Raw genomic sequence first — 19,268 nt, forward strand, 5'->3', positions numbered from 1 at the left:
GACAATAGCTATTTGCACAGGAAGCTTTGGCATGCAAGTCAGTAGCTTTTGAAAAAAAAAGAAAGAAGAAAAACAGGAAAACAACCCATATACATACAACTGTGCTGGTTTATACATGGCAAGCCCTCTGGAAAGAAGCAGAGAACTGGAAGCGTTAATTATCACAGAGATGTCGACTGCCCTACGCCGTGTTTTATGTCTCCTGCTAGACATGAGCAGTTAGCGGGGGGGGGGGGTGTCAAGGAGGAAGGGGATCAAAAAGGTGGGTGGGGGGGTTGGAAACAGGAGGGGTGGGGTATCGGGTTGAGTTTAAACAGAAGCATTAGAATAGAGAATGCAGTTGTATTACAGGATTATTGGTTTAGCATGAAATGTTAATATTTTGGTACTTGTTTTAATATATACATATAAATATTCTAATCTGTATAGCAATTGCATTTAGGTCCAAATGAACTCATTCATGGTGCTCTATTATTATCATGTGACCTAATTTTAGGACCAAAATTTTTGGAAGTGTCTGTGATTTGTTTGTTAATTTTGGGACCCTATTTGGAATGATCCCTGATTTTGATGGGAAAAAAAGGTTCTGCAACATTTTCTAGAAAATTTTAATCAAATATTCACTACATATAACTGGATATGAATTCTGAGATAAAATAGATTTTACTGCTTGTCAAGCAACTCCATTGCTGACTTTAACAGAGGTGGGTAAAAAAATAAAAAAAATCACAAAGTCAGAAAAAAACAGAATAGTGCTTTGAAATCATTTAAGTCATGCAACCATAAAAACTAGGGTTATATTCTTTTGTGACTAGAGGGAAATATGACCATTGTAATGAGTTGAGCGTGCTTTCCAGCTTCAGCGCAATTTTTCCAGTTTCACCCTGGGTCCTTACAAGTCTTCTCCTTATAGTTTATCATCCTCTCATGCTGGGGCATTCTACAGAGATTGCCCAGTTTGAATGCATTGAAGTGAAAAAAGTAATAACAAAAAAAAAAAAAAAAAGAAGAAAGGAAAAAAGAAAAAATGGAAGGCTTCAGGGGAAGCCTGTCCTTTTCCAGTGAAACCCTGCACAGTTCTTTTTCTTTTTTGTCATGGTGTTATTCTGATAACATGGCAAAGCAAGGCATTTTGCAAAGTGCACAACACTGACAAATACATGATAAATTATCAGCTAATACTTGTACCTAAACCTGTGATTGACAGACACTTGTCACTAATGTTTCGTCTCCTAAAAAAGGTCACATGATAAGTCACATGATAACATTTGACCACTTATCGAAAACCTCAGCTTATGGCAAAATGCAGTATAAATACTATATGACCATGGAAAGCAAGCTAAAGGACCTGATTTCCCAAGAGGAAACATGTAATAACAAACATCCCAAAACCTTAACTCCTTTCCTTACGAGGGTTAGCCAACTCTGTCCCTGGAGAATCTTCACAAGCTGTTTTAGCCTCGACTTCACTGTGGTCTCAAAAAGGGCCAGCCAGGGTTTATTCAGAATTGATGTAACTAAGCCTGTCACATTTCAATATTTATAGTATTCTGTTACATCTCTGTGCCAACAACAATTCCTATGTGGTTTCATTTCACTTAGACTTCCATCTCCTTGTTCTAGACATGCAAAAGGCACCATTTTGCTCTGTTGCTAAAGTGTTCTCTACCTATAGCAGTTAGATAACCTAGCTAAAGAGCTAGGCCTATATGCTGCATTGCAATGTGTTGCTCCCATATAATTATCTAAGAATACACTAATCTATTGGCTGATGTCCTGTGCACTAAAACAAAAACAAAAAAAAATCCGCTACTTTATAGGGGGAGGATCAGAGCTCTGCTTTCCTGAGTACCTGCCCTGGATTCTATAATCTACTACAGTGAATTTAGCTCAAGGGTGACCAGATGCAAACAATTCACACACAGAACAAACAGCAAGATTTTGCAGGATAGTGCGGGACAGATTTATAATTTGTACTTTTTAAAGGATATCAACACAAAAAGCAATAGAACTTTGACATAATCCATATCAGACTTCGACACATTTATATCCCGCCTGTACTTAGACTCTTGCCCTCTATTGGTGCATGACAATATATAATGTGCTTGAATAAAAAATTAAATAAATTGCTGGAGGCATGACCAATGGTTTATAATGAGGGTGGGCTTTAACTATGTGCCTTGTTGATATTTTTTGACTGAAGAGTATGTTAATTTACAACTAATCAAACACTGCAATATGAGAGAGTGAAGACGTCTAAGTAGGGGAAGACAGAGATTGTTACTGGACAATACTCAAAACTGATCGTTTCATGTTTAAATGGAGAAACATACTTTTTTTTTAAAAATTTACTTCATAATGCGGTACGTCATCTCAGTATGTGAAAAAGAGGACAATGGGTCAAAATGTCCTGTAATCTAATGTAAAGTGGGACGCCTGGTCATCCCATTGAGTTGTATGAACAATGGCTTGGTTGGTTATATACAAATTAAATGGAAGTGGATTCTCCCCCGAGACTGAAATGGCCATGAATCACAGCGGCTTAGATGATGTCTTCTCAGAGACCAGAGTTGGAGATCTCTCTCAAACAGTCACTCGTTTATTAGATTGCAATCTCAAATTACCCACATTTGCTAGTTTTATATTGACCTCTTGCCCCTCTGCCCGTCTCTGCAATTATGCCCATTTGAGTCGGCCCCCCCCTAAATTGTTACTCTCAAGGTGGTGAGGTTAAAAGAAAATACCATTTAAACTTTATAAGTTATTTCAGGTGATTCCAATGGCCTAAGACAGTCCAACAAATACTTGTGAGAATGAGAAACTCAAACTCAGATTAAAGTCCAGCGAGCCAGGATCTAACCAATCTAATCTAACAGCATAATACACTGCTGGAGCTGATCAGACGACACTCAACGTCAGGCTGATTTTGTGGACTGAAAGAATCACACAGTTATTTCAGTTTTTACAGCCGGGTATCTGAGTTATGTTGTATTTCTACAAGTCTGCATTCAGAAAACACAACTAGAAGAAATGTAAACTATTTTAGGGACATGAGTCGACTACTTTTCCAGTAAACGTTCTCACCTTTGTCTGGTCACTTAACAGAGCATGTTTTGAAACTGCCAACAAAGCAGAACATCATAATTTCTGTTACCTAACTCACTGAAAGACAGCTGTAGTCAGTAATCCAAATCTGAACTGTATTAGGGTTATAGGTATTCTATTCCACATCTGTGGGTGAGGGTGGAGAGGAAAGGGGAGATAAGGGACAGGAAGGAGTGGGAGACGCCGGTGAGCAGCTTACCTTCGTCCACGTCGTCATTTGACATGATGGCTACACACTTCTCCCACACCATGCGGACGTCTGCCCGGTAGCGGTCGCACGCCCAAAGGAACATGGGCAGCAGGATAGACTGGGCGATGGAGCACCACAACACGCACAACACCATCCAGTTGTAGGAGCGGTCATACTTGAGGCTTGCAAAGCTCACCACCTGGAAAGGGAGAGGGAGGGGTCAATGTACACTGCAAAAACACACAAACAAACGAACAAACTCTTTTCTCAATTACTGTACATAGTGGCAAAAAATATATAAATAAGACATGACAATCAGCCACCACAAAGGGAAGACTTGTAAAAGCCCCTGGCTCATTAAAATCTGCTAACAAAAACAACAATGGCTTACTCCTGGATGGTAAATTAAAACACGGTGAACTGGATGATGGCACAAGAGCAGACATGAGGAGACATTATTACACAAATGCTCTTGTGGAGTCTGAAACACAGCAGTAAGTTGACTGCTTGAAGACAGGTGTGAACTGCTCGCAACAGCAGCTTTTCCTTCGGAGACGGATTCTGCTTTAGAGTCAGGAACAATTAATCTTGCAGCATTATTTATAATTTGCTCAACATCTCAAATGTGGAAAGACATTTAAATCCAATTATTTTGTAAAGACTGAAATAATGAATCAGCAAAATCACCAACTACTTAGTTAGTATTCAAATTAAGACAAATTAACTGTGGACAAGATGAAAAGAGGCATTGGCAAAACGGCACAAAAAAAACAAAAACAAATTTCAATTCATTTTTGAGCAAATTCATAGAAACTAGTTAATGATACCGTGTTCACCTTGCAGGAGTCCCTCCTTGACTAAAAATTCCCAGCAGCAAAATTCTGACTCATACGGCCAACATTCAGAGCTTTGCTTTGTCCCCCGGTAGCTGGGGTATTGCAAAAACATGCCAAGAGGCAAGAGAACAAAGTTTTTATTTCAATGCTCAGATGGACCTGGAAGATCCCAGTAGGGAAAGTGAATGAACACCACTCTCTCCTCCCTCACTAACCACTGTGGCGATGTCTCTGAGCATATCCCAGTTACATCCCAGTTCCTGTGGAGGAGGCCCACAGTGACCAGCAGCACAAGACTATGGTAGCACTAAGCAGCTCCCTGGTGTGGATGTGTGTAACTGTATGAATGTAAAGCAGGACACTGCTGAAAAATAAGACTTGTGAGCTCAGCAAACCCTCCACGGACAAATGAAGGTTGATTGAATATTTTCATTCATCCAACCTACTCAGAAAGTTTTAATCCTTTCCTGTTGGAAATCAGATTGAATTAATTAATATATCAACCACATGTTCATTTGCTGGTTCTTTGTACTGGCATGAAAGCAGAGCATGTTCAGACACCTCCTGCAGGCCATCCACAGAGAGCTCCTGGTAGGAAAACATCATTCACCACTGCAATGAGTGGGCAAATGAAAAAGAAAGTAAATGAGTGTCACTGGAGGGGGGGTGACAAGATTTGTCGGGAAGGGGTCATTTTCCTTCTCAACCGTTGACTCTCCTTTAGGTAATAATACTATATTGAGATAATAGTTCCCCCCCCCAAAAGATATTTTGCTTTCTTAAAAAAAAATAATGTTGAGAATCAGTACCGGGATTTGATGAGACCAGGTTTAATAAGCAGCATTAGAATAAATTGATGAAATAAATATAAAATCCAAACAATACCCAACCCTAAGGTCTTTGGTGTAACTCTATAAGAGCCAAACCTGCAGACAGCAGGAATGATAGTAAAAAGGGACAGACTAGTGGCCAGAGAAGCACTTTAAAAATTAATTTTATTAACATTTGCTCCAAATGAGAATTGCTGACAAGTGGAACATGAATGTAGTTACTTAAAGTTGGTTGTTAGATGCTGTTGATAGAAATGATATAAGTTTTGATCAATGTAAGTGATATGAGATGGATTTTTTTTTTTTAGGTAAGTGGAGAAGGAAAGCAGATGATTTTGATTTTTACACAATGTGATCAGGTTTTCTATTTGATCTGTATTCATTTTGACTATGTGAAATTAAGTTACAATGAACTTTGAACCCCTTTTCTATTGGACCAAAAGACTACATGGTGAAGCTTGCATCTTCCTATGAGTCATTATGATGGGGTTTTTTTTTTGGATTTTTTCTCCCCAATTGTACTTGGCCAATTACCCCACTCTTTCGAGCCTTCCCGGTCGCTGCTCCACCCCCTCTGCTGATCTGGGGAGAGGGCTGCAGACTACCACATGCCGAGTCACCAGCCACTTCTTTTCACCTGACGGTGAGGAGTTTCGCCAGGGGGACGTAGCACGTGGGAGCATCACGCAATCCCCCCCCCCCCCCCCGAACAGGCGGCCCGACTGACCAGAGGAGGCACTAGTGCAGCAACCAGGACACATACCCACAACTGGCTTCCCACCCGCAGACACAGCCAATTGTGTCTGTAGGGACACCCGACCAAGCCGGAGGTAACACGGGGATTTAAACCGGTGATCCCCATGTTGGTAGAAAACGGAATAGACCCCTATACTACCTGGACGCCTAGGGTTGTTTTAATACTAAAATGCTAGTAAAGTCTGACAAGTTATGCCAGCATTTTGTCTATATTGGCTGATGCCTTTTATCTTTTTGCTTCTTACATGTACTTGCACAACTAATTAATACATGTTTAGGACTTTTCCAGAAAACACCATAACCAAAAAAAAACAAAAAAAACAAAAACAAAAACATGGTCCTCCAGTCCAACACAGGACATGTTCTCTAGAATAGATGCTGGATTAATCAAATTGTTCAACACAAAATCATGTGGATAAATGCAGGTTTTAAAAGGTTGCATCTTCACATCAGGGCCAAACCAGGTTGTGTGATTGATGTGAGGGGCCCATAACTTCAAATATAAGCCAGATTTCTTTGTTAAAGTGGACAAATTGTGATTACGTGATAAAAGGAAATTGCTGGATTGAGAGACTTAAATTGCCTCCTTGGGCCAGGGACGTAACCTATTCATTCATCCATCCAAACTTCATTATCTACTTCAATCCATCAAATTAACTCCATCACTTAGATCCCTTTGATACACAAATGTAAAATTAAGGCATGGCCCCTTCTCCTTGAACCATCATGGCTTTCATGGGATATCTACTTCAGAAAAGCAACAGAGTGCATTATCTGATCACTGAAGTGGGCTGGTTCAGTGTCTTCTCATAATCCCTCATACTGCCGAGTGTCCAACAGGGCTTAATGTGTGAGATTACAGAATTTCAACTGGGCAATGGCATTAATTAAATTGATTATCCTGGGTCATCACCTGCCCACCCCCATCATCTTCACTGACAACCACACGACAGCGAATATCAAGTGATTGGCTTGATGAAGCTTATAAGTCCTCACGTGTTGCAGACTGTCCATATCTGGAGGACTGACGGAATATGAAACCAGCCAAGGACAAATGGAAAGCATGCTATGCAAATCATCACAGGGCTCTTGATCAAAAAGAGACTGGAGGTATTGCACTCGTTATGTTTACATATTTCAGAAAATCATACCTTTATATACGTCTTATCTCACTCATATTGTATTGGTGATAGATTATTGATTGGGAAATTCACCTTTAGCTTGTCCCCCTCCACAGTTGGCTTGAAATGCAAAGTCAGCACCAAAAAATATCCTTGGAGCTGATTGGGATCAAGTGTTTGCAGAGTTGATATTGGGTAGCATCCTTAAAGAATATCCAAAGTAAATCAAATGAAATTGGTGTATGTTAGATGTCAAAAACACTGCACTAAAACCTAAGGCTGTGCAAAAAAACTGATATAGCTCAGTATTGCAATTGTTTTTCATGATACTTTATTGATTTTCCAGCCCCTCATATCGATACGTAAAAAAATAAATAAATCATGTTTTAAACAGATTTCAGTTCAATGTGTTCAGTGACACAATAAGAATACTTAACATGCACTTTATTTTATGATGTTATGGCATCTACATTGTAGTTGAGTTCAGTGTGTTCTGTGACAAGAATACTTAATATGCACACTTCATTTTCATATGACATGGCATCTACATTTCAGTTCAGTGTGTTCAGTGACACAGTGTGCACTGTGCGATGCAAATACCATTGTAATAAATTGGAATGGAAATCTTGAATTAAACAGTTTTGACTCAATTTCTCATCTGAGCTATCAGAATATAATGTGATGAGGGTGTCCGGGTAGTGTAGCAGTCTATTCCGTTGCCTACCAACATGGGGCTTGCCGGTTTGAATCCCCACGTTACCTCTGGCCGCATCCCTACAGACAACTGGCCGTGTTTGCGGGTGGGAAGCCGTATGTGGGTATGTGTCCTGGTCGCTTCACAGGTGCCTCCTCTGGTCGGTTGGGGCACCTGTTCAGGGGGGAGGGGGAACTGGGGGGTATAGTGTGATCCTCCCACACGCTATGTCCCCCTGGTGAAACTGCTCATTGTCAGGTGAAAAGAAGTGGCTGGAGACTTCACATGCATCAGTGAAGGCATATTGTAGTCTGCAGCTCTTCCCGGGTAGGCTGAGGGGGTGGAGCAGCGACCGGGATGGCTCCGAAAATAGGGTAATTGGCCAAATACAATTGGGGATAAAAAAAAGGGGGGGATAAAATATATATATATATATATATATATATATATATATATATATATATATATATATATATATATATATATATATATATATATACACACAGCAAGTTGTATTTTCAGCTCTATATTTAAATTTTCAGCAAATTATGTAGTGTATTGCAATGTATCAGAGAATGTATCATGATAAAATCATATTGTGATACATATCATATCGTGAGGTCCTTGCCAATACCCGGTCCTACTAAAACCAGGGGGTCCAAAGTTTGATCTCTCCTCACTCCAAGTTTATGCCTTACATAAGCTTCCTTTTGCAAGACACTGAATCCCTAACAGCTCCTCAGGGGGGACCATTGTTCTCTGCAGATGATCCTCCCTAAGGAAGGGGGGCAGACAAAAGAGACAAAATTTCCCCCAGGGGTCAGTTGCTTGTCATATCAACAAGAAGATAGGGGTGTTTACACACCCAAATATCCCTTTAGAAACAAGCGTACTTCAGCTAGGGTGTATGGGTTTCTCTTAAGCAGGTTATGAATATATTTGTGTGCTGCACTCAACCCCTTTCATATATACAGTGCATCCTGAAAGTATTCACACCCCTTCACTTTCCCCACATTTTGTTATGTTACAGCCTTATTACAAAATGGATTAAATTCCTTTTTTTTCTCATCAATCTACACACAATACCACATCATGACAAAGTGAAAAAGGTTTTGTAGACATTTTTGCAAACTTATTAAAAATAAAAAACTGAAATATTGGATGTACATAAGTATTCACACCCTTTGCTATGACACTCAAAATTGAGCTCAGGTTCATCCTGTTTCCACTGATCATCCTTGAGATGTTTCTACATCTTGATTGGAGTTCACCTGTAGTAAATTCAATTGATTGGACATGATTTGGAAAGGCACACACCTGTCTATATAAGGTCCCACCGTTGACAGTGGATGTCAGAGCAGAAACCAAGCCATGAGGTCAAAGGAATTGTCTGTGGACCTCCAAGTTTTGACTTTGATTGTACGAGGCACAGATCTGAGGAAGGGTACAAAAAAATTTCTACAGCTTCGAAGGTCCCGAAGAGCACAGTAATCTCCATCACTCTTAAATGGAAGAAGTTTGGATCCACCAGGACTCTTCCTAGAGCTGGCCGCCCAGCCAAACTGAGCAATTGGGGGAGAAGGGCCTTGGTCAGGGAGGTGACCAAGAACCCGATGGTCACTCTGACAGAGCTCCAGCATTCCTCTGTGGAGATGGGAGAACCTTCCAGAAGGACAACCATCTCTGCAGCACTTCACCAATCAGGCCTTTATGGTAGAGTGGCCAGACAGAAGCCTCTGCTCAGTAAAAGGCACATGACAGCCCACTTGGAGTTTGCCAGAAAGCACCTAAAGGACTCTCAGACCATGAGAAAAAAGATTCTCTGGTCTGATGAAACCAAGATTGAACTCTTTGGCCTGAATGCCAAATGGCACGTCTGGGGGAAACCAGGCACCTCTCATCACCTTGGTAATACCATCCCTACAGTGAAGCATGGTGGTGGCAGCATCATGCTGTGGGGATGTTTTTCAGCAGCAGGAACTGGGAGACTAATCAGGAATGGAGCAAAGTACAGAGAGATCCTTGATGAAAACCTGCTCCAGAGCGCTCAGGACCTCAGACTGGGGCGAAGGTTTACCTTTCAACATGACAACGGCCCTAAGCACACAGCCAAGACAACGAAGGAGTGGCTTCAGGACAAGTCTGTGAATGTCCTTGAGTGGCCCAGCCAGAGCCCAGACTTGAACCCCATTGAACATCTCTGGAAAGACCTGAAAATAGCTGTGCAGCGACGCTCCCCATCTAACCTTACAGAGCTCGAGAGGATCTGCAGAGAAGAATGGGAGAAATACCCCAAATACAGGTGTGCCAAGCTTGTAGCTTCATACTCAAGAAGACTTGAACCTGTAATCGCTGCCAAGGGTGCCTCAACCAAGTACTGAGTAAAGGGTGTGAATACGTATGTACATGCAATATTTCAGTTTATTTTTAATAAATTTACAAAAATTTCTACAAGACCTTTTTTGCTTTGTCATTATGGGATATTGTATGTAGATTGATGAGGAAAAAAAAGGAATTTAATCCATTTTGGAATAAGGCTGTAACATAACAAAATGTGGGGAAAGTGAAGGGGTGTGAATACTTTCCGGATGCACTGTATGTATATATATATATATATATATATATATATATATATATATATTAACACAGATAAAGGAAAAAAAGTTTTAATGATTCTTTGTTTAACCACGTTAACAGCTGATGAGTGCGCGTCGCACGAAACAGGCCTGTACTGCAAGGTATTAAAACTTTTTTTCTCTGTATCAGTGTTGATATTCTGCTCCTCATTAGTTGAGCACTTACAACACCATTGACGGTTTCAGAAAAAAAAACGCTATATATATGTATATATAAAAATCCGCCTATGATAATGGATCAAGACAACTGCCTCCTCCTAAGTCTGCAGAATTGTACAGCTAAATACAGATTAAAAAAAAAAAAAAAAGGCAACTGGGCATCCAGGTAGCGTAGCGGTCTATTCTGTTGCCTAGCAACACAGGAATCTTCGGTTCGAATCCCTGTGTTACCGCTGGCTTGGTCAGGCGTCTCTACAGACACAATTGGCCGTGTCTGCTGGTGGGAAGCCGGATGTGGGTATGTGTCCAGGTCACTGCACTACCGCCTCCTCTGGCCGGTTGGGGTGCCTGTTTAGGGGGGAGGGGGAACTGGGGGGAATAGCGTGACCCTCCCATGTGCTACATTCCCCTGGTGAAACTCCTCACTGTCAGGTGAAAAGAAGCAGCTGGTGACTCCACACATGTATCGCAGGAGACATGTGGTAGTCTGTATCCCTCCCTGGATTGGCAGAGGGGGTGGAGCAGTGACCGGGACGGCTCGGAAGTGTGGGGTAATTGGTCGGGTACAATTGGGGAGAAAAGGGGGGGAAAAAATCCACACAAAAAAAAAGACAATTCTTTCTACTTCGGCATTATATTGTGATAATGATGTGTCAATTTCATTAACTTTTTGTAGTTTATTACATCTTCATGATATTTGGACCATATGCCTGATATAACCTTAAATTTTTTAGCTCCACAATATTTAATGACATTCTGTTTGACTCCTTTTGTGTGTTTCTGTCATTACAAGGGTAGTGCTAACATTAAAGCAGTTACATTTTGCATGTAGAGCTGGCCCACCTACTATATATATATATATATATATATATATATATAAATTTGTTTAAAGAAACACTCAATGGTAGGGAAAGTGCTCAACAAATAAGGAGCAAAACAATCCAGTGGGTCAAGTAAATTCTATATGAGACAGTACAAGACAGTTTCATGACATAAACAATCAGCTGAATTTCTCTGCTATGAAAAATGTTGAGATGATATTGTCAACCAATATTTAAAAACAAAAAACAAAACAGATAAGAGCATCTTCAAAATATTTTTTTTAGGATTTCCCCCCCTTTTTCTCCCCAATTGTCAATTATACCGCCGTCCCGGTCGCTGCTCCACCCCCTCTGCCAATCCGGGGAGGGCTACAGACTACCACATGCTTCCTCCAACACATGGAGTCACCAGCTGCTTCTTTTCACCTGACAGTGAGGAGTTTCGCTAGGAGACATAGCACGTGGGAAGATCACGCCGTTCATCCCAGTTCCCCCTCCCCCCCCGAACAGGCGCCTCGACTGACCAGAGGAGACGCTAGTGCAGCGACCAGGACACATACCCACATCCGGCTTCCCACCCACAGACACAGCCAGTTGTGTCTGTGCAAACGCTCGACCAAGCTGGAGGTAACACAGGGATTCGAACTGGTGAGCCCCGTGTTGGTAGGCAACGGAATAGACTGCTACGCTACCCGGACGCCCCCGATGAACCCATTTTAAATGTATTTTAGATCCAATTCATATAATAACTGTTTTTTTGCCCTGTGTATTTCTCTGTGAATCTCCATATAAATGAAAACGGGTGCCTAAGTGCACGTGTGTGTATGTTGGAGCAGCCTATGCATTTAAATAGCTCATTACAGAAGGTCATAAGGAGGTGCAGGAGTACTGTAATACTTCAGCCACTGTACTAGTAATATAATCTCCTTTCTTCTGTACAACCGTTATTGCTTGTCTTCTTTCCTCGGTGTTGTACACACATCTAAATGGTGGGGTAACAGAACCACGTCTTGCTTTGTGGCAATTTCACTGCTGTATTCTGCATGAAGAGTGGTAATGTGAGCATGCTAATGTTCATAAGATGCTTGCCTAGCTCTTAGTAAACATGTACTACACGTATACTGTGCCCTAGCGTATCATATATCACAATGAACTAAATGAACATTTAAATACACTCAGGCGTTTTCAGTCCTCTTGTAAGATATTCATAAAGTAGGTGTTTGCCTGAGAGCTGGCGTCGCTCGTTTGTTTAAATGTTAAAGGTGAGGGCAAGGTGTTGGTCAGGGTAAACGAATGGCATCTATACATGTAAACAGGAAATATTTACATAATATTCTGTAACAATAGTACAGGGGTTAATCGTGCTGAAATTAAGGGAATAGTTCAGATTTTTTGAAGCCTATTCCTATTTTGCACTCGCTGTCCATATAGTACATAGGTAAGTTTTATTTTCAGTCTTCCATCAATTTATTCATACTGGATGAACAGATCCAGTTTGCCATCTGGAGTTCAATGCAATTAAAGGGGGACTGTACATTTTTTTTTTAAATGATTCCTCAGATTCACTGTGATAGACTGCTGTAGCATCACATTAACTTATGCTGAACCATCGAGTGTGTTTCTGCACTGGATGAAGATCGTGGCTTTGTCCTCCATTAATTGTATTGCCTGTCCAGTATGAATAAATGGATGGATGACTGTGAAAATGAAAACTAACTATGTACTACAACATGAGCGTTGAGTAGAAAATAAGGATATAAGGACAGAAAGAGTTCATACTTCATAAAATATGAACTATTTCTTCAATGCCTATACCTCCCATTGAGAGAGAGAGCATGTATCCATCACCATGTATGTTTGTGTAAGTGAATTTGTGTATATACAAAGCCCAATTCCAATGAAGTTGGGACATTGTGTAAAATGCGAATAAAAACAGAATACAATGATTTGCAAATCCTTTTCGACCTATAGTCAATTGAATACACTACAAAGACAAGATATTTAACGTTCAAACTGATAAACTTTATTGTTTTTTGCAAATATTCACTCATTTTGAATTTGATGCCTGCAACACGTTCCAAAGAAGCTGGGACAGGGGCAACAAAAGACTGGGAAAGTTGAGGAATGCTCAAAAAACACCTGTTTGGAACATTCCACAGGTGAACAGGTTAATTGGAAAGAGGTGAGTGTCATGATTGGGTATAAAAGGAGCATCCCCGAAAGGCTCAGTCATTCACAAGCAAAGATGGGGCGAGGTTCACCACTTTGTTAACAACTGCGTGAGCAAATAGTCCAACAGTTTAAGAACAACGTTTCTCAACGTACAATTGCAAGGAATTTAGGGATTTCATCATCTACAATCCATAATATCATCAAAAGATTCAGAGAATCCGGAGAAATCTCTGCATGTAAGCGGCAAGGCCGAAAACCAACATTGAATGCCCGTGACCTTCGATCCCTCAGGCGGCACTTCATTAAAAACAAACATCATTCTGTAAAGGATATTACCACGTGGGCTCAGCAACACTCCGGAAAACCATTGTCAGTTAACACAGTTTGTCGCTACATCTACAAGTGCAAGTTAAAACTCTACCATGCAAAGCGAAAGCCATATATCAACAACACCCAGAAACGCTGCCGGCTTCTCTGGGTCCGAGCTCATCTGAGATGGACTGACGCAAAGTGGAAAAGTGTGCTGTGGTCTGACGAGTCCACATTTCAAATTGTTTTTGGAAATCATGGACGTCGTGTCCTCCTAAAGAGGAAAAGGACCATCCAGATTGTTATCAGCACAAAGTTCAAAAGCCAGCATCTGTGATGGTATGGGGGTGTGTTAGTGCCCATGGCATGGGTAACTTGCACGTCTGTGAAGGCACCATTAATGCTGAAAGGTACGTACAGGTTTTGGAGCAACATATGCTGCCATCCAAGCGATGTCTTTTTCAGGGACGTCCCTGCTTATTTCAGCAAGACAATGCCAAGCCACATTCTGCACGTGTTACACCAGCGTGGCTTCGTAGTAAAAGAGTGCGGGTACTAGACTGGACTGCCTGCAGTCCAGACCTGTCTCCCATTGAATATATGTGGCGCATCATGAAGCGCAAAATACGACAACGGAGACCCTGGACTGTTGAGCAACTGAAGTCGTACATCAAGCAAGAATGGGAAAGAATTCCACCTACAAAGCTTCAACAGTTAGTGTCCTCAGTTCCCAAACGCTTATTGAGTGTTGTTAAAAAGAAAGGTGATGTAACACAGTGGTGAACATGCCCCCGTCCCAGCTTTTTTGGAACGTGTTGCAGGCATCAAATTCAAAATGAGTGAATATTTGCAAAAAAACAATAAAGTTTATCAGTTTGAACATTAAGTATCTTGTCTTTGTAGTGTATTCAACTGAATATAGGTCGAAAAGGATTTGCAAATCATTGTATTCTGTTTTTATTTACATTTTACACAACGTCCCAACTTCATTGGAATTGGGGTTTGTACTATAAGTGTCTGTCCACCTGTCTGTGTTTGCACATGCAGGTGCATCTTTGCAGCTGTGTCAGTGAATGTGCTAAGTGCATGCAGGTTGAGCTCATGGCATAGGTGGAAATCCATTTCTGCAAGTATGACATATCAATCCACTATTTCATAAGGCATGGTAATACTGGGGTTTCGTTCAGGGTCACTACATAGAAAAAGGAAATTGGAGGGATTTCTACACTGGCTGTGAAATTGTACATAGCCAGTGGAAAAAATCCGTAGGTTACAAAGATGAATGTGGGCTCTCTTATCGACTTAGCAGAACTAGACACAGGCAGCGGCTTCAACTCTCATCATAACTGACACTGTCATATCATACAGCGTTGCCCTTTGCGTTCTCTCTCTCTGCTTTTCACTTAGTATGCCCCTCCATCTTCCTTTGACAGTCTATGGAGGAATACGCGGTAACATAGGACTGTTCAAATTCTGACCTAAAATACAAACGTATCAAGTTATTTTATGTTGTTTTAAGTCTCATCATGTGTATTTCAAGATATTTCTAGAAAAATATTCCATGAACAGACATTTGCTTTTTTCGAGAAAGTGTGCTTGTTTCCTGATTATAAGACTTGTTATAAGAAGTTTCACTACACAGGAAATGAAATCTTTAAATGTCGAATTTGATTTAGAATATTCTATTTTAGAGTAAATGTCTCAAAACAAGTCCTATTATTATGAAACAAGTACACTCTCTTGAAACAAACAATAACATCTGCTTGTGGACTAAAACAATTTTACTACCAATATCTCGAAATGAGAATATCAGACTGAAAACAAGAAAATATACCTTGATAAGTTTATTTTTATGCAGTTTGAGATTCTTGCTATATATATATATATATATATATATATATATAAATAATAAAATCCAGTAAATCAAGTAAATTCTTTATGAGACAGTGGATTCCTTTATGACACTCATTGGATTATTTTGCTCATTTGTTCAGCACTTTCCGTGCCATTGAGTGTTTCTTTTATCAAAGTTATACACATATCTATCTATAGATATACGTATATATATAAAAACCACAATAAGTTAAAATATTTGGCTAACAACACATACATGCTCTGCAAAAACACCAGCCCACACACAAAATCCCACAAGCACTATTCTGATAGAAGGGTGCCATTTTCTCTCCAATTCATGCTACATTTCCTGTCACCCAATTTATCAAGGGCACTCTTCGGTCAATTGCTTCACATTTGCCAACCAACCCAAATACTGCCATTTAACTTCACTTCTTTGCTGAACTGACTCACCTGCTGCAGCTGTGGTACCTGAGGACAAGCCAGCTCATCACTGCTGAGTAATTACCCTGACGTCAACACATAACGAATAACAGATTTCAGTGAGTCTCTAGGTAACAGTGCACTCAGATTAACCATTTGGCATTAAAGCCATTTTGCAGTGTGGGACAATAGGGCATAACAATGTGACTATTTCAATTCAAAGCAAAATCAATCACTGTCTAATTGACCCGTTAGTCGAGTACTGAGCTTGGACAGCTCGAACAGCACTAAAACTAAGGGAAATCTCCATTGGAAAACAAAATAGCCTGATGACAAAAGAGCTAAAAATAACAAGGGCAAGTATGATTTCGTTACATCCCCAGGACAGTAGAAATGAAAGGGCAGGATCTTTCACTTTCCACAAAAAAATTGTTGTATAAGAGTGACGCCCCGCTTTTGTGAGATTGGGAGGACAAAGCTTTCAGCATGACGATAGTGAATTTTTTTTTATCAGGTGCACAACACCACAGTGCAAACCACTGGTTAATGTAAAAACCACTGATAATTGATCACAGTAAATTCTGTAAGAAAGTACTGCTGGGTAATGCACACAAACTGACAATGGGAAGCTGGGAGTCATCCGAGTCTGAGGAAGGTAAGAGAGATTTCAAACACAATCAAAATGTTGCCCTGAGTAGGACAGATATATCAGACTAAACCTCATCTGGTCAGGCAGAGTACGATTACTTTCAGGCAAAAGGGAACCCTGCCGTCAGGCAGCTGAACCGTAAACTGTCACTAAAATGTCAGAAGAATTAGAGGATTAAACAAAACAGCCACCTAAAATTATGATAAATGCAATCTTCAATTACAACTTTACCTTTAGGAAAAAGAGTCACAGTAATATGATCATATTCCTTAGGGGACTTGAGAAATGTCTCTGACCTTATTTACTTTATAGTCTTTGTCTCTTGTAGCATGACTATTGGATTTTCAGTGGTTTATCCCCCCCCCCCATTAATAGCTGCATATTTGTTAGGCAAATTTATATTGCCATTTTGAGGTAGTGTGTTATACACTATAATAAGAATCCTAAATTTCATTACATTTCAATCACCATCGCTCAACAATAAATGACTAAAGACATTCTACCTGCTAGCACTAAAATAACTGTGTAAGAATAAGTTAGCATTTCATTTAAGTCTGTTAATGATGTGTCCCAAACCGCTGTATGAAATACTCAGCTTTTTGCAAATTGAATTTTGAAAATTGTATTATATTTGTGAAATATCCTTTTTATTTAACTTAAGACATAACTATAGCTTTTTTTCTTCTACAAGAGTAGTGACCTAGGCTGCTTCCTTTAAAGAAGACAAAATAGGTGACTATGGTGTAACAGACACAACAAGCTTTGTGCCTCACACAAGCACTCAAGTTTACATAAAACCTAAATAAAGACCTGCTTCAACATGGATGAGAGCTCCTGCTAGCCAGCTATATTGCAGTACCAAGTTAAAAGGGCCTTTTGGATGATTTCCCCTCAGTTCAAGAAAGCACTTCATAGTTCACCCAAAGCCAAACTAATGGTGCGCAGTCTACCAGTTAATTTGAGTCCTTACTGCAAACGTTAAAATTCTTCTTTTGCTAAATCACATAGTGTTTTCTGAACCTATGATATCTGCTGTGTGCAGCGGAGGGATACTTGCCATTATTCACTGGTAGGCTGTGTTGTGAGAAATGTAAACAAGAAAATGGCAGTTTTAGGTTAACACTTTACATCCTACTTTCCAGAAAACTGATCAAGGATGGAAATTTAAAAATGCCGTGTACCTCTAGGAGTATTTTCAGGACGTCCAAATAAAAATGTGTCATGGTCAGATAATTTTCATTGCTTTCCATTTAGAGATGCAGAGAGCACACAATTGTGGCATGCAGCAGTCCTCTAAGTGTCACACCACCACGCACAGCAAAAAACATAGGTCGAGCAAACTCCAAACGATTTAGCAAATTAACAACTAACATTTTGAAATAACCACCCAAATTTGCCGTGCTACCCTGCAGTGGCATTATATTGGCTTTGGGTGAACCATGGTGTGCTTTGATTAACTGAATGAGAAATATCCAACTGTCCATGTTGACTTACAATCCGGTGTAGCTGGCAAGCAGGAGCTGTCGGTCCAGTATGAGGTACAGGTTAGATGAACGTGAAAATGAAATCAACCAATTACAATAGAAATATACATAAAAGATTCTATACTATCACTTTAAGTGAGCAAAGCGAATACTTGGACTACATACAAAAGAAATGACAATGCTGTTCTTTACTTGATGGTACAGTTCTATATTGTGAACATTTTGTCATAGACCTACTAACAAGATGCTACACTTGGACTACCATCCCAACACATCGAGTTTAGCACACAATATGACAATGGCTTATGGCTATAACATCCCCTTATTACTCTAGACCCTGTGAAACTGCTTCCCCCTGTCCTCCCATTAACGAGAATCCCAATCAGAAGCTTGGTCATAGGTCAGCAAAATGTATCGGGTAGTTTGAACGGTTTCTTAATTTTAACCAACTCCGTTCATTTGCAGATTGAGCTGGGCAGCCCCAATAAGATCAAACATGTTTGACATGTACCGCTTGTCATCGATCTGGTTTCTTAACAATGCCTATGATGTGCAGGCGTTCGTGCAGTGAGACCCGAGTCTACAGTGAGATCAGGTCAAGATTTGACAGGAGGTGTTACGGCCAAAACAACTAGAGGAAATGGGTAGGAAGTAAGTACTTAAACTTGAACTCATCTGGCAGATTACTTTGCTACATTTTAGAGTAAAATTTTCTACCATGAGATGTTTTTTTTTAAATCTTATCATGCTTTACGCTTGAACGGCTAGAAAATCACCATCATACAGCTGTGTGTGGCTGTGTTTTTCTGCTAAGACGATTATGATAATGACATAAAAGTAACAGAATTATATGATTAAGTTCCCCTGGGGTTAAAATCAAACAACGCCCTCCCCCCCAACCCTCATTGCAATAGTTCTCAGTAATGAAAAATTGCTAAATAATCTGTCCTCTTATACACAGAATACAAAATATGTACACAAACAAAAACACACATTTCCTGATCCCAATGCGTTGTTTAGAAGTAGTGTATGAAAGGCAATGAAAGGCACCGGAGCAGAGGCACAAACATGCGCACACACACACACGCGCATGCAAACATAGCATTTTTAGTGACCCCAGTGTTGCTCAGTCTGTGCTCTTAGGCTCCTGAGTCAGAGAGGGGTGACGGGAAAGGCGGGGGGGTACTTGATTCGCATGGATAGCATGGGAGGGTGGAAATAACTGTTCT

General features: G+C 40.3%; 1 protein-coding gene across 1 annotated transcript in view; it reads right to left on the reverse strand.

The window, feature by feature from the left end:
- LOC130108165 (probable G-protein coupled receptor 153) overlaps positions 1 to 19,268 on the reverse strand; it is a 46,803-nt gene that overhangs the window by 3,842 nt on the left and 23,693 nt on the right. The window contains exon 3 of the mRNA XM_056275018.1: positions 3,305 to 3,494. Within this exon, the coding sequence (XP_056130993.1) occupies positions 3,305 to 3,494 (190 nt within the window). The remainder of the gene's footprint in view (positions 1 to 3,304; positions 3,495 to 19,268) is intronic.

This window comes from Lampris incognitus, chromosome 2 (genome assembly GCF_029633865.1).
Source record: "Lampris incognitus isolate fLamInc1 chromosome 2, fLamInc1.hap2, whole genome shotgun sequence".
NCBI lineage: Eukaryota > Metazoa > Chordata > Actinopteri > Lampriformes > Lampridae > Lampris > Lampris incognitus.